General features: G+C 36.9%; 1 protein-coding gene across 2 annotated transcripts in view; it reads left to right on the top strand.

Annotated features, from left to right (window-relative positions):
* Positions 1–18,881, top strand: part of MIGA1 (mitoguardin 1) — a 105,826-nt gene extending 86,945 nt beyond the window's left edge. For both annotated transcript variants that reach the window (XM_078451763.2, XM_078451762.2), the window contains exons 9-16: positions 2,348–2,466; positions 2,723–2,795; positions 3,485–3,571; positions 6,108–6,206; positions 8,230–8,364; positions 10,032–10,085; positions 11,905–12,021; positions 15,203–18,881. In XM_078451763.2, coding sequence (XP_078307889.1) covers positions 2,348–2,466; positions 2,723–2,795; positions 3,485–3,571; positions 6,108–6,206; positions 8,230–8,364; positions 10,032–10,085; positions 11,905–12,021; positions 15,203–15,421 — 903 coding nt within the window. In that variant the 3' untranslated portion in view covers positions 15,422–18,881. The remainder of the gene's footprint in view (positions 1–2,347; positions 2,467–2,722; positions 2,796–3,484; positions 3,572–6,107; positions 6,207–8,229; positions 8,365–10,031; positions 10,086–11,904; positions 12,022–15,202) is intronic.
* The last annotated feature ends 206 nt before the right edge of the window (positions 18,882–19,087 follow it).

Genomic DNA, 19,087 nt, shown 5'->3' with positions numbered 1-19,087 from the left:
AACTTAAATGTCTATCATGAGGAATGGATTAAAAACAAAAGCAGTATACCTATATAATTCTGCCACAAAAAAGAATGACATACTGATACTGGCTACATCTTAGATGGACCATGAAAACATTATGCTAAGTGAAAGAAATCAAACTCAAAAGGCCACATATTCTTTGACTTCACTTACATGAAGTTTCCAAAGTAGGAAACTCCAGAGACGGCGAGTAGATTAGTTTCTAGGGGCTAGAGAGAAAGGGAAATGGGGAATGACTGATAATGGATACAAAGGTTCCTGTTGGGGTGGTAAAAATATTCTGGAACTAGAAAGTGGTGCTAATCGCATAACCCAGTGAATATACTAAAAAAACTACTGAATTGTACACTGAAAAGGATGAGTTTTTATAGTACGTGAACTATATCTCCATAAAGCTGTTATTAAAAAACAAAACAGAAAAAAAAAAGAGAGGGGGAGGGGCAGGGGCACCTGAGTGGCTCAGTCCGTTGATTGTCTGACTCTTGGTTTTGGCTCAGGTCATGATCTCACTTGTCTATGAGTTTGAGCCCCACATCGGGCTCTGCATTGACAGTTCGTAATCTGCTTGGGATTCAGTCTCTTCCTCTCTCTGCCCCTCCCTGGCTCTCTCTCACTCTCTCTCTCTCAGGGTAAATAAATAAACATTAAAAAACTACAAAACAACAGGGTCTCCTGGGTGGCTCAGTCAGTTAAGCGTCCACCTTTGGCCTAGGTCATGAGTTCGAGCCCCAAATCGGGCTTTGTGCTGACAGCTCAGAGCCTGGAGCCTGCTTCAGATTCTGTGTGTCCCCCTCTCTCTGCCCTTCCCCTGCTTACACTCTGTCTCTGTCTTTCAAAAATAAATAAACGTTGAAAAAAAAATTTTTTTTTAACTCAAAACAACAAAATGGGCACCTGGCTGGCTCAGTTGATAAAGCATGTGACTCTTAGGGGGTGCCTGGATGGCTCAGTTGGTTGAGCGTCTGACTTTGGCTCAGGTCATGATCTCACAGTTCGTGAGTTCAAGCTTCAAGTTGGGCTCTGTACTGACAGCTCAGAGCCTAGAGCCTGCTTTGGATTCTGTGTCTCCCTCTCTCTGTTCCTCCCCTGCTCACACTCTGTTTCTCTCTTTCTCAAAAATAAACATTTTAAAAATTTTTAAAAAAAAGCATGTGACTCTTGATCTCAGAGTTGTTAGTTTGAGCCCCACAATGGGGGGCGCCTGGGTGGCTCAGTCGGTTAAGCATCCGACTTTGGCTGAGCTGACAGCTCAGAGCCTGCAACCTGTTTCGGATTCTGTGTCTCCCTCTTTCTCTGACCCTCCCCTGTTCATGCTCTCTCTCTCTCTGTCTCAAAAATAAATAAATGTTAAAAAAAATTTTTTTTGAGCCCCACAATGGGTATAGAGATTACTTAAAAATTAAGAAAAAAACAACATTTTTTTTTAAAGCAAACATCACCACCAAAACCCCTATAGTATGCCATTTAAATGGATCACTTAGTATTGAAAAATGAAAATCACTCCAAAGGCTTCTTGCTTAGCAGACTATTCTATAGTGTTTGCAGTTGTTATTTTTTAATGAATTGTTAGAAACCTGTAGTTTCATTTGTAGAGCTGTTATGCGAGCCAGAGTTGCATGACTGTTTTTCAGTTGTACAAAGGTTAGTCAGAGCTAGATATAAGAAAACATTCCTTAGAATTAGCCAAATTGAGATTTCAGTATTTTTGTAGAAAGTTTTACTTTAGTCACAATTGTGAGTTATAATACTTTTGAGCATTCTTTGGATGATAAAATCCTCCCCTCTTTTTTAATGCTTCATCTTCAGCTATTTGTATTGGTGAACTGTAAGATACTGCTTTTCTTTGTATCCTGTGGATTTAAGTTCTTCAATTCAAAGCTTGTTATAAAATTGTACTCGTTTTTACAACTGAATTTTGAAATTCAGTTGTAAAATCTGTAAAATTCAGTTATAAATAAACATTTTTAAAATTTTTTAAATGTTTATTTTTGAGAGAGAGAGAGAGAGAGAGAGAGAGGCAGAGAGAGAGGGAGACACAGAATCTGAAGCAGGCTCCAGGCTCTGAGCTGTCAGCACAGAGCTTGACGCAGGGCTCGAACCCACCAACTGTGAGATCATGACCTGAGCCAAAGTCGGATGCTTAACCAACTGAGCCACCCAGGCGCCCCCAGTTGTAAAACTTAGCTGTAAAATCTTATTGAATGATTTTTATGGTTTAATCAAGTTGAGTACATTTTGATGTTAGCAAGATCCTATTTCCTATCTTTTATAAAGTTTTTTTCCTTGTATCAGGGTAATCGGTTGTAACCTGCTGTTTTCTTAGCTTGCAGAACACCGAGAAGCACGGCACACCTACAGTCTAGAGTCTCTTTGCCACTGCCCTTTTTATGAAGAAGCCATGCATTTAGTTGAAGAAGGGAAAATTTACTCGAGAGTGCTTAGGTACCATTTCAATTTTGCTTTTGTTTATGAAAAACATTAAGTTGCCGTTGCTATGTTTGTGTAATATTTATGAAAGATGTTTATAAGAATGGGAGGAAATGTTTTTTAGGCTCAAAAAAAATTTTTGCATGGCTTGTCAGTATTGAAAAGACATATGTTTTATATTAAAGTCTGGAGGTTAAGCCTTGAGTCCAAATTTGTAGTGGGCTTGATCTTGAATGCAGCTTAACAGTTGTCTTTCCTGTTTATTACATAGAACTGAAATGTTGGAGTGCCTAGGAGACAGTGATTTTCTTGCCAAACTTCACTGTATTCGACAGGCTTTTCAGGTATTTTTTTTTTTTAAACATTAAGTGACCTCACCTAGCCACTCATCCTCACCCTCATGCTATAGAGTCCAGCTGTATATAAACAGAACAGCTCTTTGCTCTTCGTTATCCTTATTTTTAATGGCAAATATAAAATCTCCTAAGTTTGTTTTTCCTGGCTGCTATTTCCTTTCATTTGTCTTCATTTATCTTTGTCCTCTGCCATGGTTCCCCAGGTCCACCACACTTTGTCAAACAGGGTATTTTGATACTGGAGATGTGTACAAATGGCTACGTAAAATAGAAATCCTTTCTTATTATCAATTAGTGTGTTTTCTAGATTGTTTTTTTATTTGAATCAGTTGTAAAATCATTGATTTCCTAAAATGAAATAAAATCATTTAAGAAAAAAAAGTATCTTTATTTTTCTGTGTTTTGGGGGCTATATAACATTTATTTTGGATTTTCTAATATCGAACAGAATTTAAATTCATATTTATTTCCTTTTAATCTTTTTTGATTATAGGCTTCAAGAGCTCTTTTTATTTTAGTAAATTACAACGTTCTCTGTGGTCTACCTGCAGAGATAGTGCCGCATCCAATGCATTGACTATATCAGGGTTGTTTATGCATAGATGTGCTATAGAATCAAATGTCTGTTCAGATTAATTATTGGTTCTTTTTTTCTTTGGGGTTGAATGTTTTTTCAGGTAATACTTTCGGAAACAGCCAACAGGATATTCCTTGCTGAGAGTGGAAGGAAAATTTTGTCAGCATTAATTGTGAAAGCACGAAAGGTAAACTTGTTTTGTTGGCAAGTTTTTTTATTGTTCTTGTTTCATTTGAACTGAAGATTACAGTACATTGAATTTTTAATCGAAGAAAAAGTTTTTGCAGATTGTTGCAAAGGTTCACATACTAAAAATAAAGTAATAAAAATAAATTACCAAAGAGCATGAGTTCTTCTTGGGTTGATTTAGTTTCTGTGTATGAAGTCTGCACTATTTTGATCAAGTTGTCGCTCATAAATTATTCCCAGTTTGCTGAAAGTCTATGAATGTCATGTTGAGAGTCATCATTAGATATACTACAACTACCACTATTATTATTTCTAATACTTCGTCTCTTCCCTCAAATCCTGGTCGGTAAAGTTCTAGGAAATAGAATAGGTCTCAGAAATCTGGGAATACAAATGGAGTTGTCTCTTACTCCTACTCATGGGACTAAATGAGACAGAGCAATCACAAGAACTTCATGAAGACTGTAAGGAACCACTTCCCTTTATGCAAGCTGTGTCCACATGTTGAGAACAAGTCAAATAAAACAGGCCTTTCTTGAGCCACTTGGAACACTTGGTTTTCTGACCCAATTCTTTTTTTTTTTTTTAATACTTTATTGTCAAGTTAGCTAACATGCAACATATACAGTGTGCTCTTGGCATCGGGAGTACATTCCCATGTTTCATCACTTATATACAACACCCAGTGCTCATCCCAACAAGTATCCTCCTCAATGCCCATCACCCATTTTCTCTGCCCCTCCTGCCTCCCCGCCTCCCCATCCCCTTCCACTCTCAGTTTGTTCTCTGTATTTAAAAGTCTCTTATGGGGCGCCTGGGTGGCTCAGTCGGTTGAGCGTCCGACTTCAGCTCAGGTCATGATCTCGCGGTCTGCGAGTTCGAGCCCCGCGTCAGGCTCTGGGCTGATGGCTCAGAGCCTGGAGCCTGCTTCCAATTCTGTGTCTCCCTCTCTCTCTGCCCCTCCCCCGTTCATGCTGTGTCTCTCTCTGTCTCAAAAATAAATAAAATGTTAAAAACAAAATTTTTTAAAAAATAAAAATAAAAGTCTCTTATGGTAACTTTTTCTTTCTTTTCCTTCCCCCATGGTCTTCTATTGAGTTTCTCAGCTTCCACATATGAGTGAAAACATATGATATCTGTCTTTCTCTGACTGACATATTTCACTTAGCATAATACCCTCCAGTTCCATCCACATTGTTGCAAATGGCAAGATTTCATTCTTTTCTGTTGCCAAGTAGTATTCCATTGTATCTATATACCACATCTTCTTTATCCATTCATCAGTTGATGGACATTTGGGTTCTTTCCATAATATGGCTATTGTTGATAGTGCTGCTATAAACATTGGGGTACATGTACCCCTATGAATCAGCACTCCTGTATCTTTTGGATAAATTAGTAGTAGTGCTATTGCTGGGTCATAGGTTAATTCTATTTTTAATTTTTTGAGGAACCTCCACACTGTTTTCCAGAGCGGCTGCACCAGTTTGCATTCCCACCAATAATGCAAGAGTAACCCACTTCTTTTGAACCTCAATTAGTTCATTTGTATAATAGAATTATATTTATGGTACACCATTCAGAGGGTTCTTATGATGATTAATTAAAAGATAAGTGGAGGGGCACCTGGGTGGCTCAGTCAGTTGAGTGTCCACCTTCAGCTCAGGTCATGATCTCACAATTCATGAGTTTGAGCTCCACATTGGGCTCTGTGCTGACAGCTCTGAGCCTGGGGCCTGCTTCGGATTCTGTGTCTCCCTCTTTCTCCACCCCTCCTCCACTCACACGCGCTCTCTCTCCCTCCCCAAAATAAATAAACATTAAAAAAAAAATTTTTTTAAAGGTAAGTGGAGGGGCGCCTGGGTGGCTCAGTTGCTTAAGCGTCCTACTCTTGATTTCGGCTCAGGTTATGATCTCACTGTTCATGAGTTCGAGTCCTGCGTTGGGCTCTGTGCTGACAGCTCAGAGCCTGGAGCCTGCTTCGGATTCTGTGTCTCCGTCTCTCTCTGCCCCTCCCCTGCTCATGCTCTCTCTCTCTCTCAAAAATAAAAAAAAAAATTAAAAATAAATAAAAAGGTAAGTGCAAAATAAATATAAGGTGATATTAACTACTTGCAATTCCCAACGTAAATCTTATGTTGCTTCCTTGGCGTTCCCATGACAGATTAAACCCAGTGATTTCAACTAGACTTTCCCCAAGAGGAGTAGAACCGCATCAAAAGCATCAATCACATAGTATCTGCTGTAACCAAGTTTTCATTTCAAGAACTGACCTAAGTTGGCATACATATTTGATGAGTAAGCAGTTTGCTTATGACATGTTACTAATGTTCTTAGTCTTGGCTCCTGGCAAATGTTGGAACAAAAATATATTAAACCAAGTGAATATGTCATACCTTGAAAATATATTTTAATTCAGTTACTTAATAGAATAAAGATCTAACAAACATACTTGAAGAGTAACTCATTTACTTTGTAGGCTTGAGCCTTGTTACAAAATTAAGTTTAGGATTAAAATGTGTTTTCTTCTGCAGAATCCAAAGAAGTTTGAAGATGTTTTTGATGAGATGATCTATTTTTTAGAGCAGACTGATCACTGGGATAGTACTGAAATGGAACTTGCTGCTAGAGGAGTAAGTTTCAATTTTTTTATAATATTCATTCCCCTTAGTTATATACATATAATATTTACATTATCTGAGGCCACTGTTTCCTTGTCCTTGTTAAATGACAAGTAAAACCAATTATGTGATAGCGGTTATGACAGTCATAAACAATAGCAACCACAGTCTTTATACTTTGGGGCAATAGTTGAAAATGATTGTTTTTTAAGCTAATCATTCGTTCCTTCTTCCTTCCTTCTTTCCTTCCTTTTTCTTTCTTTCTTTCCTTCCTTCCTTCCTTCCTTCCTTCCTTCCTTCCTTCATCAGTGAGAAGGCCCTAGCAGAATGGTTATGGTGGCCTGTGCAAGGATGATTTTGAATGGGACAACAGACTGCTTAGAGAGGCCAGGGGATTGGCTACTCAGGATCAAACAAATAATTAAATATATTGAGAATAATGGGAGCCAGGTTTCTCACTGTCACAAAAGGAAAGTATAAAAAGCTCAGATTGGAGTTGGAGCTGTCCATGTGGATTTTAGTTTACCAGATAGATAGACAGCCAGCCAGACAGACAGACGGATGGGGAAATAAATACAAAGGTTTGCGTGTATATATAAGCATACATATAGTTTCTAGTTCTGTTTACTGAGAGGATTTGGGAGCAGCAACACCTCAAAAGAAATTACTCTTAGCACATGGAGCTTGGCTTCTAAGTACTGTTCACTGAAAGGAAGGAGAACTCCTTAGAAAAATGTCTGATATCAGCACTGGGATAGGTCAAGTACATGATGAGCCTGGAACATTTTGTTGTAACAGAAGTTTAAAGAATGAGTTCGCAAGGGGCTGAAAGGCTTTCTAGGCAGAGAAACCCGTCGGTACACGGACAGAGAGACATAATCTTTCTTTTTGTGGTGTTCCCTCACTCGGTGAAGGAATTGGTATCCATGCAGCTGTGCGGGCCAGAACCTGGGACTCCTCCCTCACACCTCCCTGGTCCTTGTGTGCTCTGTCATATTTATGTGTAAGTTTGGTCAGTTTTAACCCCTAAATATTTTTGCTTTCTTCAACTTCTCTCTAATCCTGCCAGCGCCATTGTAGCCTGAGCAACTACTCTTTTCCCTGGACTAAAGAGTCTTTGCATTCCTGGATCCGCTTACTACCCCTCCCGCCCCCCATCACTTTTTCTCCTCTCCTCTCCATGTTGCTGCCAATCTTTTAAAAATGCAGATCTGAGCATCCATCTCCTCTCCACCACTGCCTCTCCAAAAGACTAAATAAAATTCAGATCATTCACATGGACCTAGCACTTCCTTCTTGTCTCCAGCCACTTGCCCCTGTGCTCTTTGCTATAGAGATTGCAGCACACTTTCGGTGATTTTTTTTGACTCCACACCACTGTGTTCCTTTTTACCTTAAATGCTTTGACGGTATTTCCTGTACCTGGGATGCCTTGCTCCCTAAAGAAAGCCCTCTCTGACATCTAGTCTAGATTAGCATCTCCATCATAAGCGCTCATAGTACCTTGTACTTTTTCCTTTACTGGGTTTATCACAGTTTATAATTGTGTATTTGTGGAATTATTAGTTGCTGTCTGTTTTCTCCACTAAATTCTAAGCATGTAATTCAGTTGCTGTAGAAGTCTGAGCACCTGGTACAGATGTGTGGTACAACACAACATACATGAGCAAATGAAGGAGCAAGAGGCTCATGATGTGCTGGGGAAGATGGGCAGACATCCCAGTAACTAAATAACAAAGCGAGCTGAGATTGTGAATGCCATAATAAAAGCATGAACAAAGGACTCCTAGAATACAGTGAAGGAGAGGTTAATTTCACCTGATGGGATCTAGGAAGGAACAGCTGTTTTATGTGAATTATAATTTCTGGTGGTGAGTTGTTTTCATATTTGTCTCTCCTCTTCCTCTTTTTTGTCAGAGATATAATCTGATTCAACTAAAATCACCCTGCTGTTACAAAACATGAAGCCCTGGCTCAGACTTTTTTTCAGTTCTATGTAACAATAATTCGTGTTTTAACTCATAATTTAATGCAGGTGAAAAATCTAAATTTTTATGATGTTGTTCTGGATTTTATATTAATGGATTCCTTTGAAGATTTAGAAAACCCACCCACATCCATACAGAATGTAGTAAATAATCGCTGGCTAAACTCCTCCTTCAAAGAAACTGTAAGTGGTGGTTTTCCTTTTTCTCAACCATTTCAATTTGATGAAAAATGGTCAGAACCGGGAAGATTAATAAGATTTATTTATATATCTACCTATAGAATGACTAGTGTGGAAACTGAGCTCATTCTTTGATATTGGGATCAGACGTGTATGATACACTGTATCTTCAGATGAAATTCCTCTTTGGCTCTTCTGTCAGTCCCTGTCTTGACCTGGAGGACCCAGTATTTCTTCAGATCTCGAAATAAACTCAGGCTTCAGACTCGTTCAGGCCTAACCAAAAATTATAACTGAACTGTCTCTATGACCAAACTGAAATATAGCGGTTGTGAACAGACAGTATGTATTTCTTAGAGGAAAATCTGGAGATTCATGTTCTCAAATAATATAAAAAATTAGGGGAGAAAGGGGCGCCTGGCTGGCTCAGCCGGTAGAGCATGTGACTCTTGATATTGGGGTTGTGAGTTCAATCCCCACATTGGGTGTAGAAATAACTTAAAAATGAAAAATTTGTAAAAATTTTTTAAAAATTAGGGGAGGAAAAGAAATAGGCATATGCAAAAATAAAACAAGTTTTAAACTGTATTCTGTACTTTAAATGTTTTCAGTTTCTCTTGTTTTTTTGTATTCAAATCTCTATCTGACATTGTTTCTTTGTTGTGTTTTAAGTGTGTACCTGGAAGCAGGTGGAATAGATATTCAATGCAATGATGCAATTTGAATGCCTTTTAAGAAATGTCCCAGCTGCCTGTTTTACAATTATTTTGGAAATTCCTGCCACTATATTTTAAAGCATTTTTAATAAATCCACTTTTCCCTTAAAATGTGTTTTAACTATAGAAGGTACATGTTCTCCCATTTCTGTAACTGATTTGGTAAGGTGACCTTGATCAAAGTTGGGCCATGCCAGATTTCTTTAAGATCCACTTGGGTGTTTTAGTCCCTATCATTAAGGTTGTTTTCTTAGTTCTTATTAGAATAAAACTTTTAGCTCCACCCACAGCTATTTCCAGCAGTACTATTCTTTTTTTTTTTTAATTTTTTTTTTAATGTTTATTTCTTTTTGAGAGAGAGAGAGAGAGACAGAATGCTAGTGGGTTGGGGTGGAGAGAGAGGAAGGCACTGAATCTGAAGCAGGCTCCAGGCTCCGAGCTGTCAGCACAGAGCCTGATGCGGGGCTCGAACTCACAAGCTATGAGACCATGACCTGAGCCGAAGTCGGACGCTCAACCGACTGAGCCACCCAGGCGCCCCTCCAGCAGTACTATTCTTGAAGAAAAAAAAATTACTTTGTCTTCATTATTACACATAAAACAATTGTTGTATATGTGTATCTGTGTACACATATTTTCATTTTCACTCTTTTCCCATCGGAACAGAATTGAAGAACTCTGAGAGTTGAACTATGGTTACCAAGTTTCTGGTACCAGGGTTTAACCTTTTTCCTTCAGTGTCTTTGCATTTGATTTTAAAATTTATAAAAACAAAATATCTTTTCATTATTATTTAGAAACAGTAGAAGGAACCTGGACTAGTTGTTATCAGTGGTTAATGCTTTGAACATTTTAGACTTATAAACTATTAATTTCTAATAAAAATCACTCCTAATGCAAAGTTTATATAGTTGTAAATTTAAGTCTTGCTTTTTCTCATCTGCATTTATCTAGGCTGTGGCTTCAAGTTGTTGGTCAGTGCTGAAACAGAAAAGGCAACAGATGAAGGTAAATTTCATTGTGCCTTAGACCTTTTTGTTGAGTGATTTGAGGCTCCTGTCAGTCCTCAAGTGGGGCAGCAGCTCATAAGGACGGCCCCTCAAGCTAGGTGAATGGCTTACTGGTACTGGGTCGGCCTCTCCTGTTTTGAAGTCCTTCTCCCTCTTGAGGCAGCCATGGGATTTCCACTATGTGGGAAAGAGTTTAGCGTTAGAAATGGCTCAGATAGAATTTTTTAAGTAGTTCTGGGGACCACGTATTTGAATAATTTTTGTTTAAAATGATTCCAGAGACCCTGTGTTTTGAACAAGCTTTCCAAATGATGATTATAAACTCAGATGTTTGAGAAACACTGGTTTAGGGCTAGGGAGCTGACTTATAGACTTGGGCTTAATTCTCTCACCAGATATTATGGTCTCGGGCAGTTCCTGACTATCTGCTGAGCTCCAGTTCTCCCTTTTGCAGGATGGAGTTGGTGTCTAGCCCATAGGGTTGCTGTAAGGGTGAAATGAGACAATATCAACCAGCTTCATTTAAACATAAAATAAAGAGCAAATACAAAAACGAATTTAATAAATGCTGGTTACCATAATAATCATGACAATAATAACATATCTAACTTTATTTCTTCTTAGCATAAATCTTGTGCCTTAGTCTAGTCTCCTGCCCATATCCGCAGATAACCTATATATCTCACCTCCTGTGGAACTGTTTTCTGTTACTGGAATGCCATGCTCTATCCTCTGTGTTTAATACATCTTACCTATTGTTGAGTTCAGCTCACATTATTACTTGTATTTCACCCCATGCTAATGTCCTACCTGTCTGAACTCCTAGTATAGTCTATGGGATTTAGAATTTTAATATATGCAGAACCTCTCAGACTGAATGATAACTTGAGTGCATCCCTCATAACTTTTTGGCCTTCGCTGGTTAGCTCTGTGTGATTTAGGACAGGTTACTTAACTCCTCCAAAGTATCACTTTCTACATGATTAAAATGATGTTAACACAACCTCCTTTTTCAGAAACTTTCTGTTAGATTAAACAGAACCTAGCACATTATCTGGAATATAATGGGTACTCGTTAAATGGTAATTGCTGTTACAATATCTACATTCTTTAAATTGATGTTCAGAAGACATTTTGGAGCCTGTAAAATAGAAAATAACCCCTCCAGCAAACAGAATCTTGAAGCACAGTTATCCCCAGTTGATGCTATGTGACAAATTCCCCAGGATTTCAGAAGGTTGTTAATAAACTTGAAGAGGTTCCTAAATTACAACTGTATGTGTTACTATCGCACAAGAAGAGGTCATTACACAATTAAATGCCTCGGTAACATCTGGTTCCTCAACCAAAAGTTAGGATTCTAATAAGCATATTTATGTGCTTACTCATTTAAAAATCATTTTGGTCTTTTTCACATAATCTAATTAAGTGGTTGAGTAGAACTGTTTAATAACTGAAACCCTGGTCATCTCATTCATCCTAAAAATTTCACTGCTGAGGAACACCGTGGCATTCTTGTTATTGCTTGGTTATAACACTCATATGATTGCTTTTTTATGAAGTATTTTTATGAGGTGAAAATGCCTTCAGGAAATGATGTTCCTCAGCACATTTGAAACCATTGGCTAGGATATGTAAATTACATAAAACATTTTGTGACTCTAAAAATTACTTGTAAGCTTATTTACTTCCTTAGTAGACTTGGTCTGCCCTCAAAAAGAGCTGGTCATGTAATAGGTAGGAATTTAAGTTTCTCTACTAGAGATAGCTAATTCAAGAAGGTAAAAATAATTTGATTCTCATTTACTTCCCAACAGATCCCAGATGGATTTTTTGCCCATTTTTATGCCATTTGCGAGCAAATCAGCCCTGTCCTAGCCTGGGGCTTTTTGGGTCCTAGAAATTCTCTCTATGATTTATGTTGCTTCTTTAAGGTATGTTCAGCCATTGAATCATTTTTTTCTAAATCAAAAAGCAGGTAAGTTTTGTTCTGTTTTACTTTTGCTTTTGTAGAAAAAAAGAATGTTAAAAAAAGGTAAAGTTATAAAAGTCACCTAAATTCAGTGTTTAAATGCCAGTGGAACATTATTATATAGATTTGGTGCTTTATCATGGAGTAGATTCCATAAGTCCATTCACCTTATCAATTCAATTCCGTCTGTAATGGAGACGTGTGTGTATGGTGTTACCATGTTACAGTCAAGTTGCTGCAGACAGTTGTTCTTCATCTCTAGACCCTTTTGAAATTGATAAAGCAAATATCAGTCTTTATTGCACATGTAGGCAATTTAGAGGTAAGTTCTGTTCCAGGTTAACATGAGTGATAGAACCCTAGTTGTGAGAAATAACACGAAAGTTTAAGGTTGTATCCCAATGCCAGCAGTTTGCCAGAACACAAGTTACAGTGTACTGCAGAATTCTATGCCTGGCACAGTGCCAAGAAAAGTCTTTTTTTTTTTTTTTTTTTTTTTTTTTTTTTTTTTTTTAAGTTTATTTATTTATTTTGAGAGAGGGTGAGAGAGAGAGAGAGAGAGAGAGAGAGAGAGAGAGAATGCAAGCAGGAGAGAGGCAGAGAGAGAATCCCAAGCAGGCTCTGCACTGTCAGCACAGAGCCCAGCATGGGGCTCGATCCCATGAACCATGAGGTCATGACCTGAGCTGAAATCAAGAGTCAGACACTCAACTGACTGAGCCACTCAGGCGCCCCAAGTCTCAACCATTTAATAGTTTTGAATCTAAGCTGAGTTTCAAGGAGCAAATAAAAGTAAACATAATCAAGTGAATTTGAAAGTTTTTGATGTAAGTTTGGGTGTTTCACTAGACTGATGATTTAAAGTTAAATTATTGGGACGCCTGAGTAGCTCAGTCGGTTAAGCATCTGACTTTGGCTCAGGTCATGATCTCACGGTTCGTGAGTTTGAGCCCTGCGTCGGGCTCTGTGCTGACAGCCCAGAGCCTGGAGCCTGCTTCGGATTCTGAGTCTCCCTCTCTCTCTGCCCCTCCCTGGCTTACACTCTGTCTCTCTCTCAAAAATAAATAATAAAACGGTAAAAAAAAAAAAAAAAAAAATGTTACAGAAAAATAAAAAAATTTAAATTATTATGTTTTTGTACTGTTAATGTAGCATTTATGTAAATGTTTAGGAAATACTTATTTTACTGTCATTCAAAACTGATCAATTTTTGACTAGTTTTCTTGAACTCCCAAATGTATGTGTTTCTTGGAAAAATTTGGACTGGGAATTGTCATTAATGAACAGTCTGACTGTAGGCAAATCATGCTCTGTCCTCCTTTTCTTCATCTCTAAGATTGCTAGAGATGATTGCTAACGATTTGTCCAGGTATAAAGTCAAGCAAATCTATGAAACATGCCTTCTTAGTACTTCTTAACATTTGGTTTTTGTTGGATAGAAAGTAAGTATTTCTGTTTTTTAGCTCTTTGGAATTACTTTTTTTCTCCCATCATGGCATAACAGGCTGAGACTTAATACTTAGTAGTACACAACTTACCTAAAATGAGTTTCGGAAAAAAAAAAAAAGGATGAGATTTTACTATTTTCAACAGCATGGATGGACCTAGAGGGTATCATGCTAAGTGAAATAAGTCAGCCAGAGAAAGACAGATGCCATATGGTTTCACGTATGTGTGGAAACCAAAAACAAAGCAAATGAACAAACAAAAAACCAAATAGAATCATAAATACAGAGTGATACCTGGCTGGCTGAGTTGGTAGAGCATACAACTCTTGATCTTGGGATTGTGAGTTCCAGCCCCTCGTTGGGTGTAGATTACTTTAAAAAGAAAATCTTAAGTAAATAAATACAGGGAACAAACTGGGGGTTGCCAGAGGGGAAGGAATTGGGAGGGTGGGCGAAATAGGTGAAGGGGATTTAGAGGTAGAAACTTCCAGTTATAAAATAAATAAGTCATGGGGATGAAAAGTACAACATAGGGAATATAGTCAATAATATTGTAATAACATTGTATGGTGACAGGTGGTGACTACACTTACCTTGGTGAGCACTGAGTAATGTACAGACTTGTTGAATCATTGTGTTGTACACCTGAAATTAATATAACACAGTATGTCAGCTATGCATCAATTTTTAAAAAATGGGTTTCAGCGTAAGTATTAACTTACTGAAATGAAATATTTTTCATGATCTATTTGAAATCTGAAATTTTTATTTTTCATCTATCTTAAGTTTTTTAGGTACAGAAAAATACACACTTGAAACTTAAAAGTGGGGCTCCTGGGGGCGCCTGGGTGGCTCAGTCGGTTGGGCGTCCGACTTCAGCTCAGGTCACGATCTCGCGGTCCGTGAATTCGAGCCCCGCGTCGGGCTCTGGGCTGATGGCTCAGAGCCTGGAGCCTGTTTCCGATTCTGTGTCTCCCTCTCTCTCTGCCCCTCCCCCATTCATGCTCTGTCTCTCTCTGTCCCCAAAATAAATAAACGTTAAAAAAAAAAAAAAAAAAATTTTAAATAAATAAATAAATAAATAAAATTGGGGCTCCTGGGTGGCTCAGTTGACTAAGTGTCGACTCTTGGTTTCAGTTTAGGTCATGATCTCACGGTTTGTGAGTTCAAGCCCTGCATCAGGCTTCATGCTCTCAGTGTGGAGCCTGCTTGGGATTCTCTGTCTCCCCCCACTCCTCTCTCTCTCAAAAATAAATAATTTAATTAATTGAAAAAAGTAAGAGTTACAATTACGGGAAATAGTTTACTCTTCTATCTTAAAGTTCATACCAGTGTTCAGAGGTAACAATGAAAATATCGGTTAATGGGAAAGAATTAACAATAGCCTCTTACATTTATATAGTACTTTCAGGGTTTACAGGCATTTCCCATACATTATTTCTTTTTCATCATCATGTCGGCTCTGAGTGGTACAGAGAACAAGTAGTATTATCCCTTATTTTACAGAAAAAGAAAATGAGACCCAGGAAAGGTTTAAGCATTTGTACAAGGTCCTTTTGCCAGTGGATGTGGAACTAGCACTGGGAGTCAGCCCTTCTGACTACTAATTCAACGCTTGTTACAATATTAGTAGCTATTTAGATTAATACACTTTTGGTCTGTTAAGTACCAATCTGTTTTGTGTTCATTTTCCAGAATCAAGTTCTTTTCTTTCTCAAAGACATTTTTGACTTCGAGAAGGTGCGCTATTCCAGTATAGAGACTTTGGCCGAAGACCTCATGCAGTTACTTATTCGCCGCACTGAACTCTTACTGGCCTATCTTGGGGCTGATGCACTGAGGCATACAAGTAGTTGTATAAGTAGTCATGGTCATGTTATGTCCAGTGGCCTGTTGGAAGCCAAAGTACAATAAGTACCATAAAAACCATACAACTTGAGTGTGCTATGAAATATTTAAGGTAACTATTGATTTTGTAACACACGTTATAAGGAATTGGGGGATATGGACTCAGGGAGAGAAAAGAAAATCTAGGAAAGAACGAGTGATCCTACTATATTTACACAGAAGTTCTGTCATTGAATCCCTGTGTACTGTACCCAAAATGATGTTTTCTAGTCTGTAGGTAATAATTCAAGTGTGGTGAAATGTTGTATATTTTACAGAAATACTGCTTGAATTGAAACCAGTATTTGGGAGTTAATTGATATGTCGTCTTGAAGCTGTCTGCAATGTCCAGTATCATTTTCAAAAGCTCTGTTTTTATGCTTTGCACCTTGAAAATATACACTTTAGCCAAGACCTTTGTGGCCCACATACGTAAGAATATATTACTCCTTGTGTCAACAAGTTTAACTTTGCCTAAAAATGTATTTTTCATTGTAAAGTTATTCATTGTTTAATCAAGTTTGGGCAGTAGTGGTGTTTAATATGTACTGCTTACATTATTGCTTGTGCATTCGCTTATGTTTGAATCAAAGAAATTGTCATGGCTATCTCATAAAACACTTAAATGAATTGACACTGAGAAGTTTACATTAGATATACTGCAGTTTCCAAAATATATTATTGTTGGGCCTATAAGTTAGAATAGAGACTGAAGAAATTTCTTTTATCTTTTTATAGATTAGAGCATTTTCCTTTGAATGAATATTGATTAAAAAGATAACATTTATTAACTGTGAGAGGTAATTAAGATTTTTTGTGTGTGTAGTTTTGAGACTATCTCCCAGTGAATATCTGAAGGTATTAATCTGGATACAGTAAAATAATTTCTCCTTTCTCCTTCTACATAACGTAGCATACTGGGGGTTTGTCATATTATGCCCCTATTTTTAAAATATTCATACTTTGAATCTTAGTGAGGTCTTAAAGGTTTTTTTCCCCCTGAGTTGAACAAAATATTTTTTAATGGCATGGAAGTATATTTCATGTCCTTTATGATAACTAGATGAACAAATGGCTTGTTCATATGAGGGGTTCTTCAGGGTATATTAGATACATTCAGAGCTGTATTAATTTTGTGTCTAAATCATATACCACTTATTTAAAGTGGCTCACTCAGCAAATCAATGGATTGGGATTCATTGATTATGTTCCTGAGATGGGCTTTATTTATTTTAGGAGTGAGTTACCCAGAAAGATCTAAAGTATATTTTTTAAAAATGAATTTTTAGATTAAAGTGCCTAGTTTCTGATTAATGAGTAGAAAATGAAAAGTGAGGAGGAAAGCATAATCTTTTAAGGTTTTAAATTTACATATGTGCCATATTTATGTAATATTGGTTATGAAATATGAGTTTCAGAATCTTTATGCTGTTTTCATGTTACTGTGTTCCATAATATGTGGGTTAGAGCGTTAAACAGTATGAAATATTGCTCTGATATTCAGCTCCTGACCTTTCTTACATATATTTGTAATTTAACAATTGGCTATTCATAACTTTTATTATTGATGGAGGAATATCATTAGAAGTATCAAAACTAAAAATTCCATTATGTGTTGTTTTATTTTTTAATTCATCTCTTGTATTTTTAGTTTCTTGTTGAGGTACCCCTGGCCTCGAATGATTCACACACACACGTGTATACACACACACACACACACACACACACACACACACTCCCATCATTGTGTAGACAGGACAATTATTGCTTATATTAATCTTCCTGTTTACGGGGGGAGGGGGAGGCTAACTGTTCTAAGCTGTGATGTTACAAACAAAGCTAGAAGTAAACTTAATTACTTTTTTAGTTGAGGAAGATATTATTTTAAACCTATTTTGAAGAATTGCACTATTTAATAATGCTGCTATTACATAAGATGACTCTGGGGAATTTATTTCATCAGATAAGATGAATAGCTTTCCAGAAGGTGTTTTATCTTCTCTTTTACTTTTCACCTTAAAAAAAAAAAAAAAAAAAAGCCACCCATATTCAAGAGGTTGGTTTCTCAAAATCAGTGAGTTTGATTAGTTTCTGGTCAGCTGTGTAGCTACTATTTTAGCAAAATGCTTCTTTGTGGCCTTTGATGAAAGAGACAAGAGTGACCAAGTAGAACTTCAGGGTAGTAAGTATAGGAAAAACCTCTCTATTGTAAGGGAAGAAACTTGAACTTTTTAAAAGAAACATCTCTCAAAAACAGTTTCTGACCACAGAAGAGTGCTTAACACATATGTACCAGTTTCAGTTTGCCTTGATATAGGGGTAAACAGCTAAAACAATGTTGTAATAATAAAAAAGGATTAAACTAGTCTAGAGCCTCTTAGGAAGGAACCCTGTTTGACACTTAACATTGCCATCATGAGTCCTACTAACATCCACTCCCCTGTGTATGTGATAAGAGGGCCTTGAAATCATCCTGAGAAAATGGCTTTTTCTTCCTGTTTTCTGGAAGAAAAAAGATCAGTCAGTGTTCAGGTGATTTATATTTGCTAACTTTTTTTCTATTTTGGTTTCTCTATGTTTTTGTTCAACTAAAAGTCTAGTTACTTCTTCTCGAAGGCTTATAATACATTTATTAAATATCAAACTGACATTACTTTTTTATTTAAAAGAAGCCAAGTTTTTCATCCTGTTACAGTCCGCTTCAAAAAACTTTCTCTCAGAAAAAAGTACTGTTTATTTGCATCCCTTTATTTTGATTCTATTGTTAAATTATCTGACTTTATAAAAAAAATATTTACAAACTGTCTCTTGCCTTAAGATGTAACATGTTCACACCTGAAACTAATGCAACATTGTGTGTCAACTATGTTTCAATTAAAAAAAAAAAGAGGTCACGTTTTCTACTTAAATGATTACCTAAAGAGTGATTATTTGCATCACAAAAGAATTAGTTTATTATCCTTTTAAACATTGAAATAGGAATGCCAAAGTAACATTTAATATACTTCTCTGTGACCTTTCATAATCAGAAATTTCTAATTATGTTCATGACATAATTTGCTTTTATTTTAATATGAACACATATAGGAAATTATTTGGAGTATATCTTTCAAAGTAATTATAAGAATGAGGCTGAATTCAAATCTTTTGTTTTTTGCTTGGATTAATCATATTTAGAAATTTCTCTGGGACTCAAGAATTTATATAATCTATGATTAATGGAAATAGGGGCATTCTTTCTTTGTTCCTAATGATTCTATTGTGTTATTGTTTTGCTTAGTTTGAGAACAACCATGTATTATCTTTACTTGGCTGATATTAGTAAATGTGTCTATTTCCTAAATGTAAGGACTGTACTTACTAATTTATGTAAAAGTGAAACACTACTGTAGCAGAAAAAAATTGTACCGTCTCTTTAGCCAAAATAAGCTCTGTAACATGGATGTATTTCTACTACTGCCAAATAAAAAACTGACGGTACATCTTACTGAGGTATTGACTATTTTATATAATGCTTCTATACTTTTGCAAGATCATACTTGTCTCATCAGACCCTGACATATAGGAACTTTCAGTCTCGGCAAGATCACATTCACAGGCACAGGGAACACAGACACGGCAGAACTGTTTGAATCAAGTGCCAAAGTAGATGTTTTCTTTATGGACTGAGTGGGAGAAAAGACAGTTTTCTGA

Source organism: Panthera onca, chromosome C1 (assembly GCF_046562875.1).
Source record: "Panthera onca isolate mPanOnc1 chromosome C1, mPanOnc1 haplotype 2, whole genome shotgun sequence".
Taxonomy (NCBI): Eukaryota; Metazoa; Chordata; class Mammalia; order Carnivora; family Felidae; genus Panthera; species Panthera onca.
The sequence above is the reverse complement of the archived record's forward strand: the minus strand, read 5'-3'. Positions and strand labels throughout refer to the sequence as shown.